Raw genomic sequence first — 25,156 nt, forward strand, 5'->3', positions numbered from 1 at the left:
ACAAGACAGAGTTGGTGTTTGCGGTAATAGCTAAGCCTAATTTCCTGCCCTGTTAAAGGAACCTCTACCCCCGTGATGTGGAACGCTCCAAGTCTCTCCTCGCCGCGCCGGTGAGAGAGGATCAGATCTGTAGCGACTGAGGAGCAGGTCAGTGCGGATTGCCAGCAGAGCACGCGCCGTCGGATATCTCTAGGAAACTATACAACGCAACTTCACACAAATGGATTTTACCGTGGCATTGCTATCCTTCTTCCTAGTTACCAAACCAGGTAGGTGTCACACGATAATTATCGACAATAAGACAATTTGTCAGCGCGTATTAACCCTTTTATTAGGGCAGTAGGCTACGCGCGCTCTCTCTGATTCGCACCTTGAGCGGCAGCTTTTGGATTTTGGGCGTTTTCTCAGCGTAACTTGAAATGCATGGTGCTGGTTATATTGTTTATTATTCTCTCGGCTTCTCTGTGGACAGTCAGAGTATAGCGACAGCACTTAAAAATACTAAATATTTTGGTTCGTTTCCGCAACCGCACGCAAGTCCTGCGTACCAGCAGACAGGTGACACGCTCATGACAAACGGCTCAACCAAACGGCCAGCCTACGGTTGCAGCGCAGTTCTTACATTTCAGAAATCCTCTTGCATTCTTACAGAGCCGAGATACTGAGACCTCTAGTTAGTTTTCAGATTAACCAGCATTGCAAACATTTTAAACCTCTTATCACATTTCGTGGCATGTCATTTCTGAATGTCCCCTGTCGTCTACCTGTGTCACAGAGTAGTAGGCAGTGACATGCATTTTCACGAATTTAGTAAACGATAAGTCACGTTAAGACTCAAATATTAAAGTACATCGACAAAATAGATCTTGGGTTGCAAAAAGGAACCATTGCCACCAAATACAGGTAGTCTAGGCAACGTAACATCCCCAAAACACACTGACTTCTGTTTCCTCGACGTTGGACCAGGCGACTGTGTGACTGTCTTTACGTTTTGTCTACAGTTTTGGTCTTTGGTGTAGATCCCGATTACCAGATCGATATCATCAATGAACTTGACTTGGCCAACGCGACCTATGGAGTTACCCAAGTGGCTGGACTTCACAACAACAGCAGAGCCTTCTTATTTCGAGGTAGTGGCCTTTTTCTACTCCTTGTTTACACAGTTAACTGTTCTGCACAGTGCCAAAGATTACGTTTTGACGGTTATCTTTTTAATTTCCTTGTTTTTTGGATTGCCTAACGGTTCGAGAAATGTTTGTAACTAACTGCATGCAGGCCTGTGGCTGCGGTAGCGGGAGCACCTCGCGCCGTGACACAATTCTGGTGGTGTTGCGCCGTGGAGTCCTGGGAGCTGTCTGATAATTACTCCACATTTCATTTGTCCTCGGCAGCAGATGCTTCTCCCCGCCTGTAGAGCCTAGCAAGGACTGGAGCAGGAATCATTCTGGAAGAGTAGGAAGTGTTTAATTTAAAATGATTGCGCTGCCTGGAGGACTAGCAAGCTAGTGTTGGGCTAATAGGATGTCCGTGTGTCCTGTGGGATTCAAGTTGAAACATTTTGCGAAAAATAAGAGCTCCAGCTTCTCAAAAAAAAGCTGTTCCACAAGAACCTTCCAAGCACAAACTGTTGACCTTTTCTGCTGGAAAAGCATTCTTTCTGCCGCAGAAAAGTCCAAAAGTGTGCCAATATCTCTGCACGTCCTTTAAAACACACTAATACACTCATCAAAATGAGAATCAAGGAACTAGATTCCTCATGTTGTTGATTGGACTTATTGTGAACTGGTATGTTATTGAAGGCTTTAAAGCTGTTCAGTGGAGAGTGTTTTTCAAAGATATCTTCATCGTCTTGCGTTTTCAGCTATGGCAGCATAAATGCAGCTTGATTGCTGGACCTGTTACAAGATAGATGTGTTCCCCAGGGCATGTGTGCAGTCCTCCAACCATGGAGCAACTGCAGACGTAATCACGCTGGGTACAAAAGACACTGTTGGCAGGCTCCCGCACTCCTCACAGACGCTGGGTCAATGGCAGAAGCGGGTTTACCAGAAAATAGCAGACATGAGGAGAATGAGAGCAGGAAAAGATACGTGGGGAGAGAGGGAGAGAGGGAGAGAGGGAGAGAGGGAGAGAGGGAACCAGAGAAACAAACAGGAGAGGTGGAGAAAGTGGGAGAGAAATCAGTCAAAAACAAAACTAATATGCATTCTGAGTCTATCTGAGTCTATATTCAGGGAGTGATGGGAGACCGAGCTAGAAAGAATACGTGAGACAGAGAGAGAGAGAGAGAGAGAGAAAGATATCGAATGAGAGAGAGAGAAAGATATCGAGGGAGTGAGAGAGAAAGATATCGAGGGAGTGAGAGAGATCGAAAGAGAGAAAGAGAACATGGATGTGAAATAGAAAGGTAAGGTGGTGGGAATCTATCTAACTTAGGGAGGCCATTGATTAGCTGTTGCTCAGGCCATCATTGTGTCCTCGACGGATTGTGTGTGTGTGTCTCGAAACTTGCGGCTCAGGATTTAGTTAGACAATACACCCTTCCTCATTATCATGACTACTGCTTAGAGTCCCATCATTGCCTCCCTGTCCCCCCCCCAGCCTCCCAGCCTCCATGATTCCTGGTTGTCAGTCTGGTTGTATATGAAAGCCTGTGGATGAGAAATGTCCCTGTTTTCATCCCTCCTGGTCGGGTCCTTAGAGTTAATGGTGTATGTAGTCTGCCCCCTGCCCCACCCCCTCACAGAGCCCCCCCTTACAGAGCCCCCTCACAGAACCCCCCTCGCAGAGCCCCCTCACAGAGCCCCCCTTACAGAGCCCCCCTCACAGAGCCCCCTCACAGAGCCCCCTCACAGAGCCCCCCTCACAGAGCCCCCTCACAGAGCCCCCTCACAGAGCCCCCCTCACAGAGCCCCCCTCACAGAGCCCCCTCACAGAGCCCCCCTCACAGAGCCCCCTCACAGAGCCCCCTCACAGAGCCCCCCTCACAGAGCCCCCTCACAGAGCCCCCTCACAGAGCCCCCCTCACAGAGCCCCCCTCACAGAGCCCCCTCACAGAGCCCCCCTCACAGAGCCCCCTCACAGAGCCCCCTCACAGAGCCCCCCTCACAGAGCCCCCTCACAGAGCCCCCTCACAGAGCCCCCCTCACAGAGCCCCCCTCACAGAGCCCCCTCACAGAGCCCCCTCACAGAGCCCCCTCACAGAGCCCCCCTCACAGAGCCCCCCTCACAGAGCCCCCTCACAGAGCCCCCTCACAGAGCCCCCCTCACAGAGCCCCCCTCACAGAGCCCCCTCACAGAGCCCCCTCACAGAGCCCCCTCACAGAGCACTGCAGGTCGCAGGCTCGATTAGAGGAACAAGAGGAGTATCTGATCCCACATTCTCCAGTGATTCACACCAGCAGATGCCTGATGTTGGCAAGCAGGACACCCTGACTGTATGACCCTACAGGACACCCTGACTGTATGATCCTACAAGACACCCTGACTGTATGACCCTGTATGACCCTACAGGACACCCTGACTGTATGACCCTACAGGACATCCTGCCTGTATGACCCTACAGGACATCCTGCTTGTATGACCCTACAGGACACCCTGCCTGTATGACCCTACAGGACATCCTGCCTGTATGACCCTACAGGACACCCTGACTGTATGACCCTGTATGACCCTACAGGACACCCTGCCTGTATGACCCTACAGCACGGAGTAGAGGAATATGTCACCACTGGTGGTGCTGATAAGAAAAGCCAATTTAAAGCAGTCAGATGGGAACGACCTCCTCGCACAGGTCTTCATCTAGATGTGATTCTATCTGGTCCCATCTGCTCTGCAGGGCGCCTCGGCTCCTCTACAGGAGAACAACACGCTCTGCGCTCCTCCTCCTGTAGAGGAGAACAACACGCTCTTCGCTCCTCCTCCTCCTCTACAACACACTCTGCGCTCCTCCTCCTCTTCCTCTACAGGAGAACAACACACTCTGCGCTCCTCCTCCTCTTCCTCTACAGGAGAACAACACGCTCTGCGCTCCTCCTCCTCCTCCTCTAGAGGAGAACAACACGCTCTGCGCTCCTCCTCCTGTAGAGGAGAACAACACGCTCTTCGCTCCTCCTCCTGTAGAGGAGAACAACACGCTCTTCGCTCCTCCTCCTCCTCTAGAGGAGAACAACACACTCTGCGCTCCTCCTCCTCTGGAGGAGCTGCTTGTGTGGAGCCGGATGTGGAGCTAAGGAGCCTGTGGACTGACGAAAAGGCTGGGTTTGTTTGGTTTCTGTAACATGCTTTGGGGGCTGTGTTCTGTTTGGGTTGGTGTAATAGTGACTGTCAGAGAGAGACAGGACATAGAGACAAAGAGAGGGGAGTATATGCAGGGAATGGCCTGGGCCGGAGTTAAACCCAGGGCCCGGCTGTAAGGCTGTAGCCTGGGTGGTACATGTGTTTCCTGGGGGAGCCATCTTGGCACCCCACGAGGAGGCTTGTAGTGATGCTAGCGATCGTTAATTACCAAGATATGTGCATGATTGCTCCATTAAACAACATATATTCAATTAAAAGGTTCACACCCAGGCCTGTTCCTAGAATATTAGGATCCGTTTATTGGCCAAGGAAGAATGGAAAATACACTCATTAGTTACGATATTTTCAGTGAATTTGATTATTTTCATATTCTAAACAGGTCTCTCAAGACAGGAGAAGAATGTGACTGTAATCTTCCTAGTCCAAGAGCTGTGTGGAACAGTTGCAATGGTGTCTCTGATATTTTGGATTTCCTGATTTGAACTGATTATAGAGAATGCGAAGTTACGTCACTGTAGGTTAACGATACATCACGCCTTGTTGCATATATGGGATCGCCGCCATCTTTGCTACACGCCCTTTCCAGCCTGCCAGTCCAAACATGGGAACTCTAATTCCCATAGCTCCTGCCTTGATATCTTCGCCGTCCAATCACCAATTTTGTATCTGAAAACTGCCAGATACTCGTGACAACATAGGCTAGAAGCGCATCTAATTTGGTTAAGGGGTTAATGGGCGTGAATTCATAAATGTATTGTTATCTATCTTTTGCCTAAGCAGAGTCGGAGAGCATACCATGGCATTGGAGATGTCCTACAGCAGCCATCCACAGTTAGCGGCTTGCGGGCCGGGTCTGGCCCGCAAGAGCCAAAGCTCTGGCCCACGCTGACAGCCTGAACTCTATTCATGCTGCCAGTTTTAATGCAAACTACCAAGAAAAATCTGAAAATGGAAGACCGTCAGAATTTGCCGCCTCCCTCTTGATGCCGCCCCAGGCGGCTGTACCCAGGACCGGCCCCATATCAAAATAAACACAAGAGTTCAACAATAGAAACTTAAACAATGCTTCCGCCAACAAAATTAACCCCCTAACCAAGTCCCCTTTGGTCTGCAGCAGGACATGCTGAAAACCATGAGCGCCTGCCATCGCAAATTACAGACATCCCAAGTGTCCCGGAAGGTACGGGAGTCTCCCACATTTCAATAGCGGCTCGCTGACGCGCGCAAATGCTCTACAATCTCCCGGAAATCTGAGATTTTGTATTTCGAGCGAGCGAGAGACTGTCAAATGGTCATTTCTGGTAGAGGTAGGTGCATATTGGGCGTCATGACCCCTCGGGGGGGGGTGGGTGTGCGTGCTTCATGCGTCTGGGTTGCGTCCCGGGGGGGGGGGGGGGCGGTGTCTGCAGGTTGGGATGTCTGCGAATACAACATAAAAACTAAATTTTCCATTAAAGATGAGTTTGAACAATTGATGGGATCATTCAGATCAGTGCAGACGGGCCCTCTGGACTAATGCGCGGGGGGGTAGTTTGTGCGATAGACTAATGCGTTCTGCAGGGCAAGGAGACTGTTTGGAATGGAAGGGAGAAAACAGGACAACGGCGGATATGTTGTTTTTACAACATAGTTAAGGTGGCAGGCGTGTGTTGTTTAGGCAGGAAACCCTGCAAACACATTTCATCTCCACTTCCTCCTGTCTGGTCCTATCAGCCTTCCATGTGGTGTGTTTGAGTGTGCGTGTGAATGTTGTTGGTAGACAGGAATATGCCATTCTTTTGAAGTGATTTACTGAAATGTTATCGTGTCTGTGTCAGGAAATTGGGACAGGCTTAGGTTCTGGCTCCAGTCAAATACGTCTGTCTCTCATGCTCTGGCAGAAGACATGTCCTCTCTCTCTCTTTCTCTCCCTCTCTCTCTGCCTCATGAAAAGAATTGAGATAAACCTGCCATAAGAGAAATATGAATGAAATCCGAACAGCACAGGCCCCTCCGTTGCCACAGCCGTAGGAAGAGAAGGAGGTCAGGACTGAATGCACCACTTGGAATTAGAACCCACATCTGTAAAACAGCCTGTGTAAAGATCCATTTTTGAAGCAAACAACCTGTGCTCAGATTCAAACTGGGTGGATCTGAAGAGTGTGGTGCAGGCCAGGGCTGATGGTGAATAGAAAACAAAATGTTAAGCTCTCCTCCTCAAAAACAGATTGTGGCTATTAATATCCTCACTCTGGAGGCTTGAGAGAGAGGGGGGGGGGGGCGGTGACATGTGCTGCTGGTGTTGGAGAGGAACACTGATCTGGTCTGGTGTTAGAGAGGAACCCTGGTCTGGTCTGGTGTTGGAGAGGAACACTGGTCTGGTCTGGTGTTGGAGAGCAACACTGGTCTGGTCTGGTGTTGGAGAGCAACACTGGTCTGGTCTGGTGTTGGAGAGCAACACTGGTCTGGTCTGGTGTTGGAGAGGAACACTGGTCTGGTCTGGTGTTGGAGAGGAACCCTGGTCTGGTGTTGGAGAGGAACCCTGGTCTGGTCTGGTGTTGGAGAGGAACCCTGGTCTGGTCTGGTGTTGGAGAGGAACCCTGGTCTGGTCTGGTGTTGGAGAGGAACCCTGGTCTGGTCTGGTGTTAGAGAGGAACCCTGGTCTGGTCTGGTGTTGGAGAGGAACCCTGGTCTGGTTTGGTGTTGGAGAGGAACCCTGGTCTGGTCTGGTGTTGGAGAGGAACCCCGGTCTGCAGCTCACAGTCACATTAAAGTGTGTGTTTCTGTGCCCTGCTCAGGCTGTCACTGAGACCAGAGGAGGCCATCAAACCTTTCATCTTTTATGTATGAGTTCCCTTCCAGGCTCCTGTGGTGGTGGTGTGTTTGTGAGTCTGTGTGTGTGAGGGGAAATCGCACTGGAAAATGATTCCATCGTTGATAGCTTTCCAAGGAACCCCCCCCCACACACACACACTACCATTTTTAAATTAAAGAACCCTCCTGAGAAGAATATATCAGAGAGAGCTTCTTCTGGCACCGCAAACATCTCCCTGTGATGTCATCAGTAAGAGCCCAAAGCGCCCTTGTTAAATGAAGAGGCTGGGGGAAGGACCCAGGTATTCAGACTGGACTGGAATGGCTGATGTCATTGTTTTGGTTAAAGTGAAGCTGGGTTTGTTTAGAGGCATGGGTAAAGACAGGGTTAGAGTCAGTGTTAACAGCAGGGTGCAGTGGGAGACTGGGGAGTCAGTAACATGTGACAGGAAGGAAGGTACTTCTGTTCAGCCAGAATCCAGGTCTTCAGGTGACTGAACACAGTTTTTAAGATGTCACCCTGTCCCCTGCCTCCTGGGCGAGGAGCAGAAAGGTGTGGTTAGGAGAGAGAGGATGGAGAGAGAGGATGGAGAGAGAGAGAGGATAAGGGAAGGAGAGAGAGAGGATAAGGGAAGGAGAGAGAGAGACTCCCTCCACCTCCCACAACATGGCATGCCTGCTTATTGTAATTCCAAGGAGACAAATTCTAAAGGAAATAAACAACCTGGAAGTCCACATGACAGCCCAGCGTTCACACTCGTATGGTAGTGAAGAAGAGAGAGGAGGGAGAGGACTGCTTTACAGAGCATCCCTGAGGTGGATTAGAGAATCACACACACTCACACCAGGACTCTCTCTCTCTCCATCTCTCTGTCTCTCTCCCTCCATCTCTCTCTCTCTGAGTGAAGCTCATGATCTCAGCCTCTCCGACTGAGAGATATGTCACCTCCACTTCCTGACTCTGATCTCTGGCTTCAACCAAAAAAGAGCACAATAACTCCATCACGCCACAATTAAATAATATCTCTCTTCACAATGAAACACCCTCTCTCTCTCCCTCTCCCTCTCCCTCTCCCTCTCCCTCTCCCTCTCCCTCTCCCTCTCCCTCTCCCTCTCCCTCTCCCTCTCCCTCTCCCTCTCCCTCTCCCTCTCCCTCTCCCTCTCCCTCTCCCTCTCCCTCTCTCTCTCTCGCTCTCTCTCTCTCGCTCTCTCCCTTTCCCTCTCTACAGTTAAACAATATCTCTTCGGTCTCCGTCCAGGCTGTGCACGCCTTGCTCCTCAGCTGCCGTGTTTGTCGCCAGGAGAAACCGTTCATAATTACAGCTTCCAAGGCCTTGCTAATGGCATTTTCCGTTATTTTGTTAGACTCAGTCAGGTCGTAATTGCGTTTAGTTTTACGTTCCTAGCTTTCTCATCTCCTTTTATGGCTTGGATCGGATGTAGCGTCGTGCTTCTGGGTGAATCCTGTCCCAGCCATGCCGTGTTTGAGCCGTGTCTCAGACCTGTCCTCTGCTGTCCTGGGGGCAGTCGGACGAGTTGGCGTTAAACTCTGTCGACGGACACCATCCCCACTCCATCAGCACTCCTCATATCTGCCCGGTGCTGTCAAGCCCCAAGCTTGTCACTTGCTCAGCGTCACCACTTTCCTGTCACCCTGAGTTACCATCGCCATGGAGTCAGGGTCCATGTGCTTGCCGTCGGTGCGTTGAAGGGTGTCATGGTGACGGTAGCAGCCATGCCTCTGCAGGACTGGGGGCGGGGTAAGAGGGGACGGCAAGCTTCCTTCAAGCTGCAGAACAGCATGAAGGAAGTGACACGTCTACAGTCGTGAGACCGCGTGATGAAGACAGAGCCTCTCTCTCACACGAGCTAGAGGTTAGCTGGGGGCTGCTAGAGGCTAGCTGGGGGCTGCTAGAGGCTAGCTGGGGGCTGCTAGAGGCTAGCTGGGGGCTGCTAGAGGCTAGCTGGGGGCTGCTAGAGGCTAGCAGGGGGCTGCTAGAGGCTAGCAGGGGGCTGCTAGAGGCTAGCTGGGGGCTGTTAGAGGCTAGCTGGGGGCTGCTAGAGGCTAGCTGGGGGCTGCTAGAGGCTAGCTGGGGGCTGTTAGAGGCTAGCTGAGGGCTGTTAGAGGCTAGCTGGGGGCTGTTAGAGGCTAGCGGGGGGCTGCTAGAGGCTAGCTGGGGGCTGCTAGAGGCTAGCTGGGGGCTGTTAGAGGCTAGCTGGGGGCTGCTAGAGGCTAGCTGGGGGCTGTTAGAGGCTAGCTGGGGGCTGCTAGAGGCTAGCTGGGGGCTGTTAGAGGCTAGCAGGGGGCTGCTAGAGGCTAGCTGGGGGCTGTTAGAGGCTAGCTGGGGGCTGCTAGAGGCTAGCTGGGGGCTGTTAGAGGCTAGCTGAGGGCTGTTAGAGGCTAGCTGGGGGCTGTTAGAGGCTAGCGGGGGGCTGTTAGAGGCTAGCTGGGGGCTGCTAGAGGCTAGCTGGGGGCTGCTAGAGGCTAGCTGGGGGCTGTTAGAGGCTAGCTGAGGGCTGTTAGAGGCTAGCTGAGGGCTGTTAGAGGCTAGCTGGGGGCTGCTAGAGGCTAGCTGGGGGCTGCTAGAGGCTAGCTGGGGGCTGCTAGAGGCTAGCTGGGGGCTGCTAGAGGCTAGCTGGGGGCTGCTAGAGGCTAGCTGGGGGCTGTTAGAGGCTAGCTGAGGGCTGTTAGAGGCTAGCTGGGGGCTGTTAGAGGCTAGCGGGGGGCTGTTAGAGGCTAGCTGGGGGCTGTTAGAGGCTAGCTGGGGGCTGCTAGAGGGTAGCTGGGGGCTGTTAGAGGCTAGCTGAGGACTGCTTTCTTTCAAAACATCCTTCGTTCCTGCGCTCATCTTCCTACTGCAGCCGGCTTCATGTCAACACTTTAGGTGCGTTCAACATGGACTAACTACATGCAGCGCTGCAGCCGGCTGCAGGCGGCTGACTTGAAACTGGGAATTCTGGTTAGACTTTTTGTCCGACTTGAGACGGCGCCGAGGCTAGGTCACTGTGACGTAGACATCAAAGTACCGTGAGATCGATTCGAGAACTGCCGGCTGTGGAGCCGAGCACATTTTCTCAAGAGCAACTGCATGGGTTCTAATGACGACACAGCTATTTCATGATTGGCCAGACTCACACACAACAACTTTGACACGTTTTGTAATTATTCTGAAACCTTCAATTTTGCCAATGCTCAAATCCAGACCAAACAGTTTAATTGAATAAAAACTGTGTTGAAGGGTTTTAGTCCGCCTCTTCACTAACGGAAAGACTAAGTTTAATTGTATAATAAAGTAAGCTAACAGCGCTTGATCGGCACAGAGCCGTTTTTAACTCCTCCTCGACTGCAAGCGGCTACTCTCGCCGGTCGTTTCATGTAGCCGCAGTCCATGTCGAACGCACCTTTTATTACTGTAACATTAAGGCTTGCCTTGCAGGGCTGCAACACAGCTCTGTTAATGTTTAATGCAACTGTGTTTCTGGGGAATGGGAGATGCTAGGACCCCTTCACACATACAGAGAGAGGTTAGAGAGAGGGAGAGAGAGGGGGAGGCAGAGGAAAAGAGAGGAAAGAGATAGGAAAATGTAATAATGAGAGAGAGAGAGACCTGGGTGAGCAAGATAGCGTGGGAGAGAGAGAGAGAGAGAAAGAGAGAGAAAGAGAGAAAGAGAGAGAGAGAGAGAGAGATGCGTCAGGCAGGCAAGTTGATCAGTTCCTCGTTAAGCTCTGTACATCTCTCCAGGGTTCAGATTGCTTCGTGTTGTTTGTGGTAAAAAGCAAGGATAACATCTGGAGTTCCATTGATTTGAATAATTCAGCACCTCACTCCATAATCAACCGTGCCCAGATAAAGACGGTGTTCTGGGGAGCAGGAAGAGTTGTGTCTGGAGGAGAACACGAGCAGGAACACAAAGCGATGTTCTGTTTAGCATCCCCCGGCCTCCTGTGTGGAACCATGCTCCTTCATTGATGTGCATTTGCTCAGACAAGGGAGGCAGGGATGATCTGGTGTTTACTTCCTGTTTACAGGGATGATCTATGATCTGGTGTTTACTTCCTGTTTACAGGGATGATCTATGATCTGGTGTTTACTTCCTGTTTACAGGGATGATCTATGATCTGGTGGTTACTTCCTGTTTACAGGGATGATCTATGATCTGGTGGTTACTTCCTGTTTACAGGGATGATCTGGTGTTTACTTCCTGTTTACAGGGATGATCTATGATCTGGTGGTTACTTACTGTTTACAGGGATGATCTATGATCTGGTGGTTACTTACTGTTTTCAGGGATGATCTATGATCTGGTGGTTACTTCCTGTTTACAGGGATGATCTATTATCTGGTGGTTACTTACTGTTTACAGGGATGATCTATTATCTGGTGGTTACTTACTGTTTACAGGGATGATCTATGATCTGGTGGTTACTTACTGTTTACAGGGATGATCTGGTGTTAACTTCCTGTTTACAGGGATGATCTATGATCTGGTGGTTACTTACTGTTTACAGGGATGATCTATGATCTGGTGGTTACTTACTGTTTACAGGGATGATCTGGTGTTAACTTCCTGTTTACAGGGATGATCTATGATCTGGTGGTTACTTCCTGTTTACAGGGATGATCTGGTGTTAACTTCCTGTTTACAGGGATGATCTATGATCTGGTGGTTACTTACTGTTTACAGGGATGATCTATGATCTGGTGGTTACTTACTGTTTACAGGGATGATCTGGTGTTAACTTCCTGTTTACAGGGATGATCTATGATCTGGTGGTTACTTACTGTTTACAGGGATGATCTGGTGTTTACTTACTGTGTTCTTTTTTGGGGGGGAAAACTGCGTTGTACTCAATTGTGCAGTATTTCAAAGTATCGTACAGTATGAGATAGTATCATACAGTTGTGTACAGTTTCGTGCAGCATCGTACAAGTGTCATACAGTATTGTCATGTCAGGAGCAGGGTTGGACAGTGTTGTTCTAAACCTGTGGTGGTTCCTCCACTTGTGTCAACCAGATTCCAGTGTCCAGGCAGAATGCTGTTGTGCAGGGAATGTGTTTCCCAGGCTGCAGTGGTGCCCCTGCTTGACCCGTGTTGGGTTTGTCTGTGGCCCTGGCCCTCACAGGAACCCAGCTCTGCTCTGCCCCTCTAGTCTGTCTGCACACTGGGGACGTTTCCCTCAGCAGCCCGGAAGCAGCCTTAACAGAGGTGGAGGTGAATGGGGATGGGATGCATTTTCTAATTCATCCAACGTCCATCACAGTTCATGAGGAGAAACAGGAACCGAACCAGCTTCCACGCTGTTGGAATGTGAAGCACTGCTGGGAGGATTAGACGGCAGTCTAGATGTTGAGATGCCTTCTGCCTGTTCCCGTCTGACACAGTGATGTTAGCTACTACTTAGAGAGCCAAGGGGGAAGTGATGTACCTCTCTATAGAAGTGTCGCCCGACAGCTAAAAGATTTTGAATGATCTCAGCTTTCAGGGAAGCCTTTTCCTCCTCTTCTGTTCTGCTGAGGTGCTGAGTACCATATCAGAGGAATTCTACTTCTTGTTATCGTATATTTTGCTTCACCGACTCATGGTCTGTTCAGGTTGAATTCCAACACAAGCAGAATCATGCATTTTCTCTGAGGTTTTGGGGAGATTCACACATGAAAGAAACTTGGGGAGTATTAGTTACAGTGTGGTCGTGCCAAAGATGGATCTGGTCAGGCCAGCCTCTCCCCACTAGTGGCCCCTGAGAGTGGGCTAGTCTCCCAGGAGGGGTCCTGAGAGTGGGCTAGTCTCCCAGGAGGGGTCCTGAGAGTGGGCTAGTCTCCCAGGAGGGGTCCTGAGAGTGGGCTAGTCTCCCAGGAGGGGTCCTGAGAGTGGGCTAGTCTCCCAGGAGGGGTCCTGAGAGTGGGCTAGTCTCCCAGGAGGGGTCCTGAGAGTGGGCTAGTCTCCCAGGAGGGGTCCTGAGAGTGGGCTAGTCTCCCAGGAGGGGTCCTGAGAGTGGGCTAGTCACCCAGGAGGGGTCCTGAGAGTGGGCTAGTCACCCAGGAGTGGTCCTGAGAGTGGGCTAGTCATCCAGGAGGGGTCCTGGCCCTGGTCCTCTCCCCTCTTTCCCCCACCTCCTCCTCCCCCACCTTCCTCTTTCCCTCTCCCACATCCCCCTCTCCCACCTCCCCCTTCCCCCTCTCTCCCCCACCTCCCCTCAGCATCATCACCGGCCTTCATCCTCCATCATCCCTCCCTAGAGCCTAGCTTTGCTCCAACACCCAGGGTGTTGCAGCTCTGAATAGCTCTCAACACATGCCTGCAAGAACGTCTGCAGCCGGGGCCGAGGGACAGAGAAGAAGGAGACGTGGAGACATGTAAATACCTGAGAGAGCAGGAGAAATGGCACCAGTAAGACACAGCTGGTGTCAGTGACCTCATTGGTGTGTGTGTCTGTGCTGATGTTTGTGTGTCTGTGCTGATGTTTGTGTGTCTGTGCTGATGTTTGTGTGTCTGTGCTGATGTTTGTGTGTCTGTGCTGATGTTTGTGTGTCTGTGCTGATGTTTGTGTGTCTGTGCTGATGTTTGTGTCTGCATGTGTATGTGCTGATGTGTGTATGTCTGGTGTGTGTGTCTGGTGTGTTTGTGTCTGGTGCCATTTAATCCTGAAAGCCTTTGAGGCCAGGTGGCTTTGACAGACAGTCAGGGAAGCTGTGTGTGTGTGAGGCTGTATGAGTGTGTGTGTGAGGCTGTATGTGTGAGGCTGTATGTGAGGCTGTATGAGGCTGTGTGTGTGAGGCTGTATGTGAGGCTGTGTGTGAGGCTGTGTGAGGCTGTGTGTGAGGCTGTGTGAGGCTGTATGTGAGGCTGTATGTGAGGCTGTGTGAGGCTGTGTGTGAGGCTGAATGTGAGGCTGTATGAGGCTGTGTGTGTGAGGCTGTATGTGAGGCTGTGTGAGGCTGTATGTGAGGCTGTGTGAGGCTGTATGTGAGGCTGTATGTGAGGCTGTGTGTGAGGCTGTATGTGAGGCTGTGTGAGGCTGTATGTGAGGCTGTGTGAGGCTGTGTGTGTGAGGCTGTGTGAGGCTGTATGTGAGGCTGTGTGAGGCTGTGTGAGGCTGTGTGTGTGAGGCTGTGTGAGGCTGTATGTGAGGCTGTGTGAGGCTGTATGTGAGGCTGTGTGAGGCTGTATGTGAGGCTGTGTGAGGCTGTGTGAGGCTGTGTGAGGCTGTATGTGAGGCTGTATGTGAGGCTGTGTGAGGCTGTGTGTGAGGCTGTGTGAGGCTGTGTGTGTGGGGCTGTATGTGTAAGGATATGTGTGTGTGTGTGTGTGAGGCTGTGTGTGAGGCTGTGTGTGTGGGGCTGTATGTGTAAGGATATGTGTGTGTGTGTGTGTGAGGCTGTGTGTGTGAGTGTGTGTGAGGCTGTGTGTGTGAGTGTGTGTGAGGACGTGGGCCATGTGGAGATCCAGCACCAGCCAGACTCCACACAACAGAGACTCACTTTGATCTGACTACAGAGACTGTGTGTGTGTGTGTGAGAGAGAGAGAGGATCTGAGTGAGAGAGAGAGAGAGAGAGAGAGAGGATCTGTGTGTGTGAGCTCCTGAACGTTTTACTCTACTCTCTAGCTAACATGTTTTTAAACGCGCACACAGATTTCATATATAATATATTTTTGGGGGGTTTGTTGTTTGCTTTATTTAGACAGAGATGGAAGAGCAACAGGAAATGTTAAGGGGGGAGAGAGAGTGAGAGGGGAGGATTTACAGGAAATGGCCCGGGGTGTATTCACACCTGGGACTCTGCGGTGAGACCGTAGCTTACATGGTAGGTAAGGTAGGTGGAGGGTGGGGTTGTGTGTGCGCATGTGTGCACAAGTGCGTACAATGCTAGTGCGTATAACGTGCGTGTGTTCTTTACATGTTGATTATCGTGACCAACCAAGACCAACCAAGATCAACCAAGATCAACCAAGACCAACCAAGACCAACCAAGGTCAACTTTAGTAAAGAGCTTGACTGACGCGGACCTGAGTGAGCTGATTGGTCTGCAATGAGACGAGTGGCTTCTCTGTGTCATACTGCATTATCTGAAGGGATCTTCTACAACACTGCCTGTCTTACTGCATTATCTGGAGGGATCTTCTACAACACTGGCTGAGTTAGGGTTAGGGTTCTCTCTCTGCCTGTCTTTCATCCAGCATGAGGTGGCTACAGCAGGGTTCAACAGAAACGTCAAACTCACTGGTTACCCATTTCTGCCCAAGGCTGGACACACACACTCTCTCACACACACTCTCTCTCACACACTCTCTCTCTCTCACACACACACACAGGACATGTTTTGTTTTATTACTTCACCTGCTGTTCTGATGTTGTGAAGCTTTTCCAGTCGGTTGCAATAGTACACACACACACACACACACACACACACACACACACGCACACACACACGCGCACACACACACACAGCATGACTTTGCAGGTGAGTGAGCAGTGTGTGTCAAATGGGGAGGTGTGTTAGGCTGCAATGCCTTGATGCAACGTGTCACTTCCTGTCTCAAAACCTCTCCTTCCTGACAGCCCAGTCTCAGGGACCCCCCCCACCCCCCTCGGCCCCGGGAGCAGCTTACACACAGCCCTGATTGCTTTTCTCTCTCCCCCTTCTCTCTCTCTCTCTCTCTCTCTCTCTCTCTCTCTCTCTCTCTCTCTCTCTCTCTCCTCTCTCTCTCTCTCTCTCTCTCTCTCTCCCTCTCTCTTCTCTCTCCTCAGATGTGGGGAGAGCCGTGCATGCCCCCGCTCACGTCAGTGAGAAGGTGGTGCAGCTCTTCAGGAAGGGTAGTGAGTTCACCTTCCTGGCCTCCATCCAACAGAAGACCTCCACCTCCGGAGTCATCTTCTCCATCCACGAGTCTGAGCACAGGTAGAGCCTCTAAACCTCCCCCTCCTCCTGCTGCTCCTCCTGCTCCTCCTGTCTGTCTGTCTGTCTGCCTGTCGGTGTGCCTGTCTGTCTGCTTGTCTGTCTGTCTGCCTGTCTGCTTGTCTGCCTCCCTGTCTGCCTGCCTGTCTGCCTGTCTGCCTGTCTGCTTGTCTGCCTGCCTGCCTGCCTGTCTGCCTGTCTGCCTGCCTGCCTGCCTGCCTGCCTGCCTGCCTGCCTGCCTGCCTGCCTGCCTGCCTGCCTGCCTGCCTGCCTGCCTGCCTGTCTGCCTGTCTGTCTGTCTGCCTGTCTGTCTGTCTGTCTGTCTGCCTGCTCCTGCTCATGGGAGGAATGTTCACCTTCTTCATTCCTGAGATGTCAGCAGATGAATCTCCCTCCATTGCAGGCAGAGATCCATCTCAGATTGTACTCTCTGTGAGAGTCATACAGGGCAGGCAGAGATTCCTGCCAGTCTTGAAACAGACTTTTTCTTTGTGCTGCCTGTCAGACTGACTGTTAAATGTCAGGAGAGAAATTCATTTTTTAAAGAAGGGGATGTGTAAAAGTGTTTCATGATCTGAGCTCTTTTGAATTTATGTTAAATCTCTCTGGGTACAGTGCCCTGCAAACATAACTGTTCCTGGTTTACTGGTCTGTAGACAGTACCTGTGAGTTTGGCTTCCGGGACTAGACCCTGCTGTTTGAACAGGTCTGCAGAATTTAATTGCTTTCTTCTTAACACTCGACTCAAAATGTTGTGAGCTGAAGGAAATCAGTGAGTTTCCGGTTGAGGACAGAAATAACCACCTAGACTAAAGTCTAGGATGACTTAACATTTTCCCTTGATAGGCTGGATGCTAGAAGAAGTGATTAACACTTTAATTGAGGAATTATCTAGGCTATCAACTTTTTCTGAAAGAATGTTATTACTAGTGCAGCACCTGTTGGTGGCTTGTGAGATCCATGCCTCTATTAAGGGGGCTCAACCTTGCGGCTAACACGTTTAGATCTTTATTCCTCGCAAAGTGCTACGCGGTCATCAGAACAGCTTGACACTGCAAGTTGGGTCCTGAGCAGAACCTGCTCACTATAACTTCGTACAGTGCCCTGTTCTCGGTTCTCTAGATAATTGGGCCGGAGTCACACACACACTGTCACAGACTCCTGCCTTTAGAATTGGATCATACATCGTTAAGATTTTTTTAAAATCCAAAGCGACTCACGGGTGGGTATTTGAACCTGCAGCCTTTTGATCTGCAGTCTAACTCTCTACCCACTGAGCTATGAAAGATCCAAACAAAGGTCTTTTGCTTTAATATGTTCTCTTCCCTTGCATCAGTGCTAGCAGGATGCAAAACCATGTCTGTGCTAACGACATAGGGAGCAAGGTAGGAGAAGGAATCTGATTAGTTGCAAAGTTCCCTTTTCCATTTTTACCAACTGCAGCTCTGAAGCAGAGTATTGACATCACTATGGCTTTAGAAATCGAACCATACACATCCCGAAAAGAATACGTGCAGTCAAAGTCAGTGTATTACAATGCTGAGGTTGGGTTAGCAGGCAGGGCAGCCTGAAAGTATACATTGTGGAGAGAGCAGCCAGGGCTTTGTCCCATCCCTGGAAGTCTTCCCCGTCTCCTTCCTGCATGGACGCTGTGCTCCTTCAGTTCCACGACCACACAGCCCTCCATTCAGCTAACAGCCTGTTCCGCACCGCCCCAACACAATCAGGACCTGCTCTTTCCTCCGTGCTCCCCCTTCCTCCCCCCACCTCCTGCACTACGCTCAGGATAATCAGCACGCTCTCCCCTCACAAACCCTTTTCCCACCAACCTTTTTGGAGAGAAAATGCTTTTCCGATGCAAGCATTTCTTAGTTAAATGCCAAAAAAACGCCGCCCTGTGTAGTACCCAGTGAGTCAAGAGTGGAGAGGTTTTCAAGAATGTTTTCAAGCGTGTCCTAAGAGCTGATTGGAGGAGAGAGGCTGTGTTTCTGCTCAGCCAGCAGTTCCTGTGGCCTCTGAGCTGTGGTCATTGTGCAGGGCGGCATGTGTGGTGAGCTGACTCAAAGCCTGTCCCCTCTCACCTCCACTCAGGCCCTCATATACGTACATTTGCAAACGTAGCGTTATCAGCACCATGGCCAACCCACAGATTGCCTACGCTGTGATAGTTCAGCTTACATCGTATTTACCAACAGTGCAGTTCATTGGGTAATCAGCGCCTTTCTCCGCCCACTATACCGTACATTGCAAGCATTTAAACAAGCAATTGAATGGGCCTCCTCTCTTTCTATCATGGATCAGCCACAAAGTCAAAAGAGCGAAAACAAACATTTTACAAAGTTGATGTGCTTGTTCATGTGGTAACAGCAAATTTAAATATTATACAAGGTCAGATTTCCACACCAACACAAAATGTAATATTGCATGGCTGCTTAATCTGTAACGCCTAATGATTTTGTGTTCACTCAACTGAAAAAGTGTGATCCTTGTGGCAAAAATCCTTTCAGCTCGTCTTCTTGTCTTCGTCTTGCTCGGATTACTGCTGCCATTTCACCAGGAGGCATATGCGAGGAAACCCACATCCTGGTGTACACCTGCTTTTACATTTATTCATTTACTTGCTTTTAAGAGGTGCAGAATTTTCACCGCAAAATGGAGGCACGCTTTCACGGGCGGTTTCTGTACATACCACAGAATACATCATTAGGCCACTTTACCCATCCCCTTCCATCTCTTTATGGGAAACTCCCACTTCTCCCTTGACCCTCCTGTGAATGCATATGCATGACTCGGAAACGCGCAATTTGCCATTTTCAGTTCCCATGACAGGCAGTCTGCGCTTTTACCTCAGTGCAGCATGTTTGTACATACCTCGCCATGCTTTTACCCGCACCTTGCGATTCAAATACGCCTGAAATGGGCACAAAAGCGTTAGTACATGAGGCCCTCAGACTCTACAACTCCTCTCGTCGGCCTGATTCATCTTCTGCAGCACGGCCCTCCACCTCCCCTCCTCCTTCACCTCCCCTCCCCCTCCTCCTCCTCCTCCACTTCCCCTCCTCCACCTCCCCTCCTCCTTCACCTCCCCTCCCCCTCCTCCTCCTCCTCCACTTCCCCTCCTCCACCTCCCCTCCTCCTTCACTTCCCCTCCCCCTCCTCCTCCACTTCCCCTCCTCCACCTCCCTTCCTCCTTCACCTTCCCTCCCCCTCCTCCTCCACTTCCCCTCCTCCACCTGCCCTCCTCCTTCACCTCTTCTTCCACCTCCACCTCCCCCACACCTGGGAGTGACATGTGACATGAGCTGTCAGCCGCTGCAGACAGACTGTGATGTATTCATCTCATTCCATAGAAATGACAGTGGGTTGTATTCCCCCTCCCCCTGCCCTCCATCCCCCTGCCCCCCCTCCCCCTGCCCCCCACCCCCCCCACTGCACTCAGCTCCCTTTTGATGTGTGTAAATCTAATTTACAGTCGTAGAAAAACGTGTTCCCCTGGTAATGCTGGTTAATTTGCTTGGTGTTAATTGTTTAAGAGTAACGCAATCTCTCACCGGGGAGGGAACCGCCATTGCTATGGAAACGGAAAAGGGAGTCCTGTTGAGGAGGGCGGGGTCGGACTCGGGCGACAGATTAGAAACCAGGAGGAGAGCTGAGGAGCACTGAGGAGAGCTGAGGAGAGCTGAAGAGCACTGAGGAGAGCTGAGGAGAGCTGAGGAGAGCTGAGGAGAGTTGAGGAGAGCTGAGGAGAGCTGAGGAGCACTGAGGAGCACTGAGGAGAGCTGAGGAGAGCTGAGGAGCACTGAGGAGAGCTGAGGAGAGCTGAGGAGCACTGAGGAGAGCTGAGGAGCACTGAGGAGCACTGAGGAGAGCTGAGGAGAGCTGAGGAGAGCTGAGGAGCACTGAGGAGAGCTGAGGAGAGCTGAGGAGCACTGAGGAGCACTGAGGAGAGCTGAGGAGCACTGAGGAGAGCTGAGGAGAGCTGAGGAGCACTGAGGAGCACTGAGGAGAGCTGAGGAGCACTGAGGAGCACTGAGGAGAGCTGAGGAGCACTGAGGAGAGCTGAGGAGAGCTGAGGAGAGCTGAGGAGCACTGAGGAGAGCTGAGGAGCACTGAGGAGAGCTGAGGAGAGCTGAGGAGCACTGAGGAGAGCTGAGGAGCACTGAGGAGAGCTGAGGAGCACTGAGGAGAGCTGAGGAGAGCTGAGGAGCACTGAGGAGCACTGAGGAGCACTGAGGAGCACTGAGGAGAGCTGAGGAGCACTGAGGAGAGCTGAGGAGCACTGAGGAGAGCTGAGGAGCACTGAGGAGAGCTGAGGAGAGCTGAGGAGAGCTGAGGAGAGCTGAGGAGAGCTGAGGAGCGCTGAGGAGAGCTGAGGAGAGCTGAGGAGCACTGAGGAGCACTGAGGAGAGCTGAGGAGCACTAAGGGGCACTGAGGAGCACTGAGGAGCACTGAGGAGAGCTGAGGAGCACTGAGGAGCACTGAGGAGAGCTGAGGAGCACTGAGGAGCACTGAGGAGAGCTGAGGAGAGCTGAGGAGAGCTGAGGAGCACTGAGGAGAGCTGAGGAGCACTGAGGAGAGCTGAGGAGCACTGAGGAGAGCTGAGGAGAGCTGAGGAGAGCTGAGGAGAGCTGAGGAGAGCTGAGGAGAGCTGAGGAGATCTGAGGAGAGCTGAGGAGAGCTGGCCCATCTACACCACACAGGGAACAGGAACTCCCACAGCCTCACTTGCTATTCCACGGAGCTGCCTCGCCTCGCCTCGCCTCGCATTAATATGGATGAGAGGCAGTGTTTGGATGGTGTGCCAGTTGGGACTGTGTGTGTGTGTGTCTCTGCATGTGTGTGTGTGTGTGTGGTGAGAGACGGTGCGCTTTGTCCTCTGCATGCTTATGTCCATTTGATGTAGACTTAGGAGTGTGTGTGAGTGTGCGTGCAGGTATGTGTATAGTGTTTGTATGAATACGTGTTTGTGTGAGTGTGTATGCAGGTATGTGTATAGTGTGTGTGTGAATATGTGTTTGTAGGTGTGTGTGTGTCTTAATGTGTGCTTGTATTGTATGTGTTAGTTCATAGGTTTGTGTGTGGGTGCTTGTATCTCTGTGTGTGTACGTGTGTCTGCGTGTGTGTACGTGTGTATATGTGTGTGTGTGTTTGTGTGTGTGTGTGTCTCTGCTACAGATACCTCTGCTGTCTGTGTCTGAGAGGCACTTAATGAAACATGACTAATCAGCAGGGTGAGAGGTGTGTGTGTGTGTGTGTGTGTACAGGCCCATGGTCATTGTAGAGGTCGTATTAAGGCCTGATCCCTATGCAGAGGTATGCTGTTGACCCCTGACCCCTGACCCCTCTCCTGTCCTCCCTGCAGCTACTTTGAGCTGGAGAGCAGTGGTCTGAGGGAGGAGCTGCGCTACCACTATCGCTCCAGAGGGAAGCCCCGCTCAGAGTCCTTCCCCTACCGCCTGGCTGACGGCCACTGGCACCACATCGCCCTGTCCATCAGCGCCACTCACCTGCTGCTGCACGTGGACTGTAACAGGTGAGACACACACACAGCACACTCTCTCTCTCTCGTCTGTTCAACACGCAGTGATCCCATCCTGAATCTTAGTACCATCCTAAACCTTAGTACCATCCTGAACCTTAGTACCATCCTCAACCTTAGAACCATCCTGAATCTTAGTACCATCCTGAACCTTAGAACCATCCTGAACCTTAGTACCATCCTAAACCTTACAACCATCCTGAATCTTAGTACCATCCTGAACCTTAGAACCATCCTGAACCTTAGTACCATCCTGAGCCTTATTACCATCCTGAACCTTAGTACCATCCTGAACCTTAGAACCATCCTGAACTTTAGTACCATCCTGAACGTTAGTACCATCCTGAACCTTATTACCATCCTGAATCTTAGTACCATCCTGAACCTTAGTACCATCCTGAATCTTAGTACCATCCTGAATCTTAGTACCATCCTAAACCTTAGTACCATCCTGAACCTTAGTACCATCCTGAACCTTAGAACCATCCTGAACCTTAGAACCATCCTGAACCGTAGTACCATCCTGAACCTTAGAACCATCCTGAACCTTGGTACCATCCTGAACCTTAGAACCATCCTGAACCTTAGAACCATCCTGAACCTTAGTACCATCCTGAACCTTAGAACCATCCTGAACCTTAGTACCATCCTGAATCTTAGTACCATACTAAACCTTAGTACCATCCTGAACCTTAATACCATCCTGAACCTTAGTACCATCCTAGTACCATCCAGGTGGTACACAGTACAGGTACAGGTGGTGGCACACAGTCCCCCCCCCCCCCCCACACACACACACATACACACAAACACACACACACACGCATACACACACACACACACACACACACACACACACACACACACGTACACGCACACATACACACACACACACACATACACGCTCACACACATCCCACTGTCCCCTCTCTCTAACACACACAACTACTGTACAAACACACACACACTTACTGTACACCTCCTGTACAAACACACACTCACACACACACCATATTTCTCTGTTTTGTCACCCTAACTGTTCTGGCTCCATGGTAACGAGCAGGCAGGTCACAGTGATGTCATCACCCGATCAATGCTGCGCTGAGAGGTCTGTGAGAAGCATCGATCAGCACACACGCTCACACACACACACATGATCTTACACTCTCTCACACACACACATGATCTAACACTCTCTCACACGCACACACACACACACACACAGACACACACACAGACACTTGAGTAGTGACAGCCTCTAACTACTCTGTCAGTAACCAGACAGTAGTCCTTCCTGCAGATATTCAGACACAAATCTCATCTCCTCTTCTCCACCCTCCTCTCCTGTCTCTCCCTCTCCACCCTCTTCTCCTCCCCTTCTGTCTCTCCATCTCCACCCTCTTCTCCTCCCCTTCTGTCTCTCCATCTCCTCTCTCCCTCTCCTCCTCTCCTCCTGTCTCTCCCTCTCCACCCTCTTCTCCTCCCCTTCTGTCTCTCCATCTCCTCTCCTCCTCTCCTCCTGTCTCTCCCTCTCCACCCTCTTCTCCTCCCCTTCTGTCTCTCCATCTCCTCTCTCCCTCTCCTCCTGTCTCTCCCTCTCCACCCTCTTCTCCTCCCCTTCTGTCTATCCATCTCCTCTCTCTCCCTCTCCGCCTTTCCTCCTGTCTCCTCCTCCTCTCCTCCTCCTCCTCCTACCTCTCCCTCTCCCTCTCCTCTCTTCTTCCTCTCCTTTCCTCCTCATCTCCTCCTCCTCTCCCTCCTCTCCTCTCCCTCCCCTCCCTTTTTTGCCTGTCCTGTAATATAGTTTGGAGCTCTATTTATTCCTGCTTAATCTGCTTTTTTGGTCAGTAGCTTGTCAGTAGCTGGTAGAGCAGCTACTGACCAGGTGTGATGGGTCTGGATTATCAAGTGTGATGGGTCTGGATTATTACATTTGATAGGTTAGAATTATCAAGTGTGATGGGTCTGGATTATCAAGTGTGGTCTGGATTATCAAGTGTGATGGGTCTGGATTATCAAGTGTCATGGGTCTAGATTATTACATTTGATAGGTTAGGATTATCAAGTGTGATGGGTCTGGATTATCAGGTGTGATGGGTCTGGATTATCAGGTGTGATGGGTCAGGACGGACGCCTCTTATCAATCTGCTCCCTGAGTCCTCCTGGAGACCGCCTGTCATGTGTCTGTCAGTGTGTCTGTCCGTGTGTCTGTCCGTGAGTCTGTCCGTGAGTCTACCCTGCAGAAGATGAGGATGTTGCACAAGATACGAGGCTTGAAAATGAGTTTATTTCAGAAAATTACATTGCTTCCAGCGTTGAGTGCACATGTAATTTCCCATAATCATACCGAGACTATATTGCCATACTTTTCCAATCAATGAGTGTGTATGAGTGTCAGGGTTTGTTGGTCATGTCCTGTGATAGTGCATCACACAGAGCAAGAATGTGTGAGAGAGTTATGAATTGTGGAATTACAAAGTTCTGACTCAGAGCACTCTCTGTGAACTGCAATCACTGAAACAGGGCAGTCTTCTTCTGTGTCAAAGCAGCAGGACAATCTGGAGAGAGGCTCTGAGGTAGAGCTCTCCATTACTCTGTTTATCACTGGCTTTTGTCTGGTTTGCTCTCCCTCTGTCTCTCCTTCTCCCCCTCTGTCCTCTTCTCTCTCCCTCCTTCTGTCTCCCTCTTTCCGCTTCTCTGTCTCATACAAACTGTCTTTTCCATCTCTCACTCTCTCACTCACTCTCACTCACTCACTCACTCACTCACTCACTCACTCACTCACTCACTCACTCACTCACTCACTCACTCACTCACTCTCTCTCTCTCTCTCTCTCTCTCTCTCTCTCTCTCTCTCTCTCTCTCTCTCTCTCTCTCTCTCTCTCTCTCTCTGTGGTTCTTTTTTTAATCCGTGGGATAATGTAGATTTACTTGCACAATGTTCTTTGATAAATTGTACAGGGAGCTACAGTATTTACACATGAATGACTTCCAAGGAAGGTGTCTAGTGCCTCATAACACCAAGAGACTCCTCCTGAACACTCAAAACCACAGAATTAGAACGTCTCTGCAGCTTCTTCACTGATTACCTGCCAGGTAAATGTGTGTAGGGCTTGACTGTGCATGTGAGTCTGTGTGTGGGGGTCAATGTGTGTTATGTGTTCGTACTGTAAAAGTAAGAATGAAGCAGCAAATCCACCCGCCCAGAAAAGGTCATCTGGCGCTAATTAAGGGATATAATTAATCTTCACAAATTTAATTTCCGCGTATTCCTCTTGTCGCGGGCGGCAGTCGTATTCTCCGGCACCAGCGGATCCTTTGTCCTGGCGGATCAGTGGAGCTAATCGCCGTAGAGCCATCGGCCACACTGCACTCTCACTGTGTGAGCTCTCTGATGCCAGAATGGGTCCTCCTCCTGGTATACTCACACCTGACACGGTCACCTCAGTGCTGGCTACGTGGTTAGCCGACTAGGTGGTTAACTGACCAGATGGTTAGGTGGTTAGCTGGCTAAGTGGTTTGGTAACTAGCTGGCTAGTTAACTAGTTGGCTAAGTGACTAGCTGGACAGGTGGTTAAGTGACTAGCTGATTAGGAAGTCAGGTGAGTAGGTGGTCAGGTGATTA

At 50.8% G+C, this 25,156-nt stretch overlaps 1 protein-coding gene across 1 annotated transcript in view; it reads left to right on the plus strand.

Annotated features, from left to right (window-relative positions):
- Positions 1-203: 203 nt before the first annotated feature.
- LOC146246472 (protein kinase C-binding protein NELL1-like) overlaps positions 204-25,156 on the plus strand; it is a 109,261-nt gene continuing 84,308 nt past the window's right edge. The window contains 4 exon segments of the mRNA XM_084682886.1: positions 204-269; positions 1,002-1,130; positions 15,844-15,994; positions 21,355-21,525. Of these exon segments, the coding sequence (XP_084539012.1) occupies positions 221-269; positions 1,002-1,130; positions 15,844-15,994; positions 21,355-21,525 (500 nt within the window). The 5' untranslated portion in view covers positions 204-220.

Source organism: Hypomesus nipponensis, chromosome 19 (assembly GCF_054491055.1).
Source record: "Hypomesus nipponensis isolate SF chromosome 19, ASM5449105v1, whole genome shotgun sequence".
NCBI classification, from domain to species: domain Eukaryota; kingdom Metazoa; phylum Chordata; class Actinopteri; order Osmeriformes; family Osmeridae; genus Hypomesus; species Hypomesus nipponensis.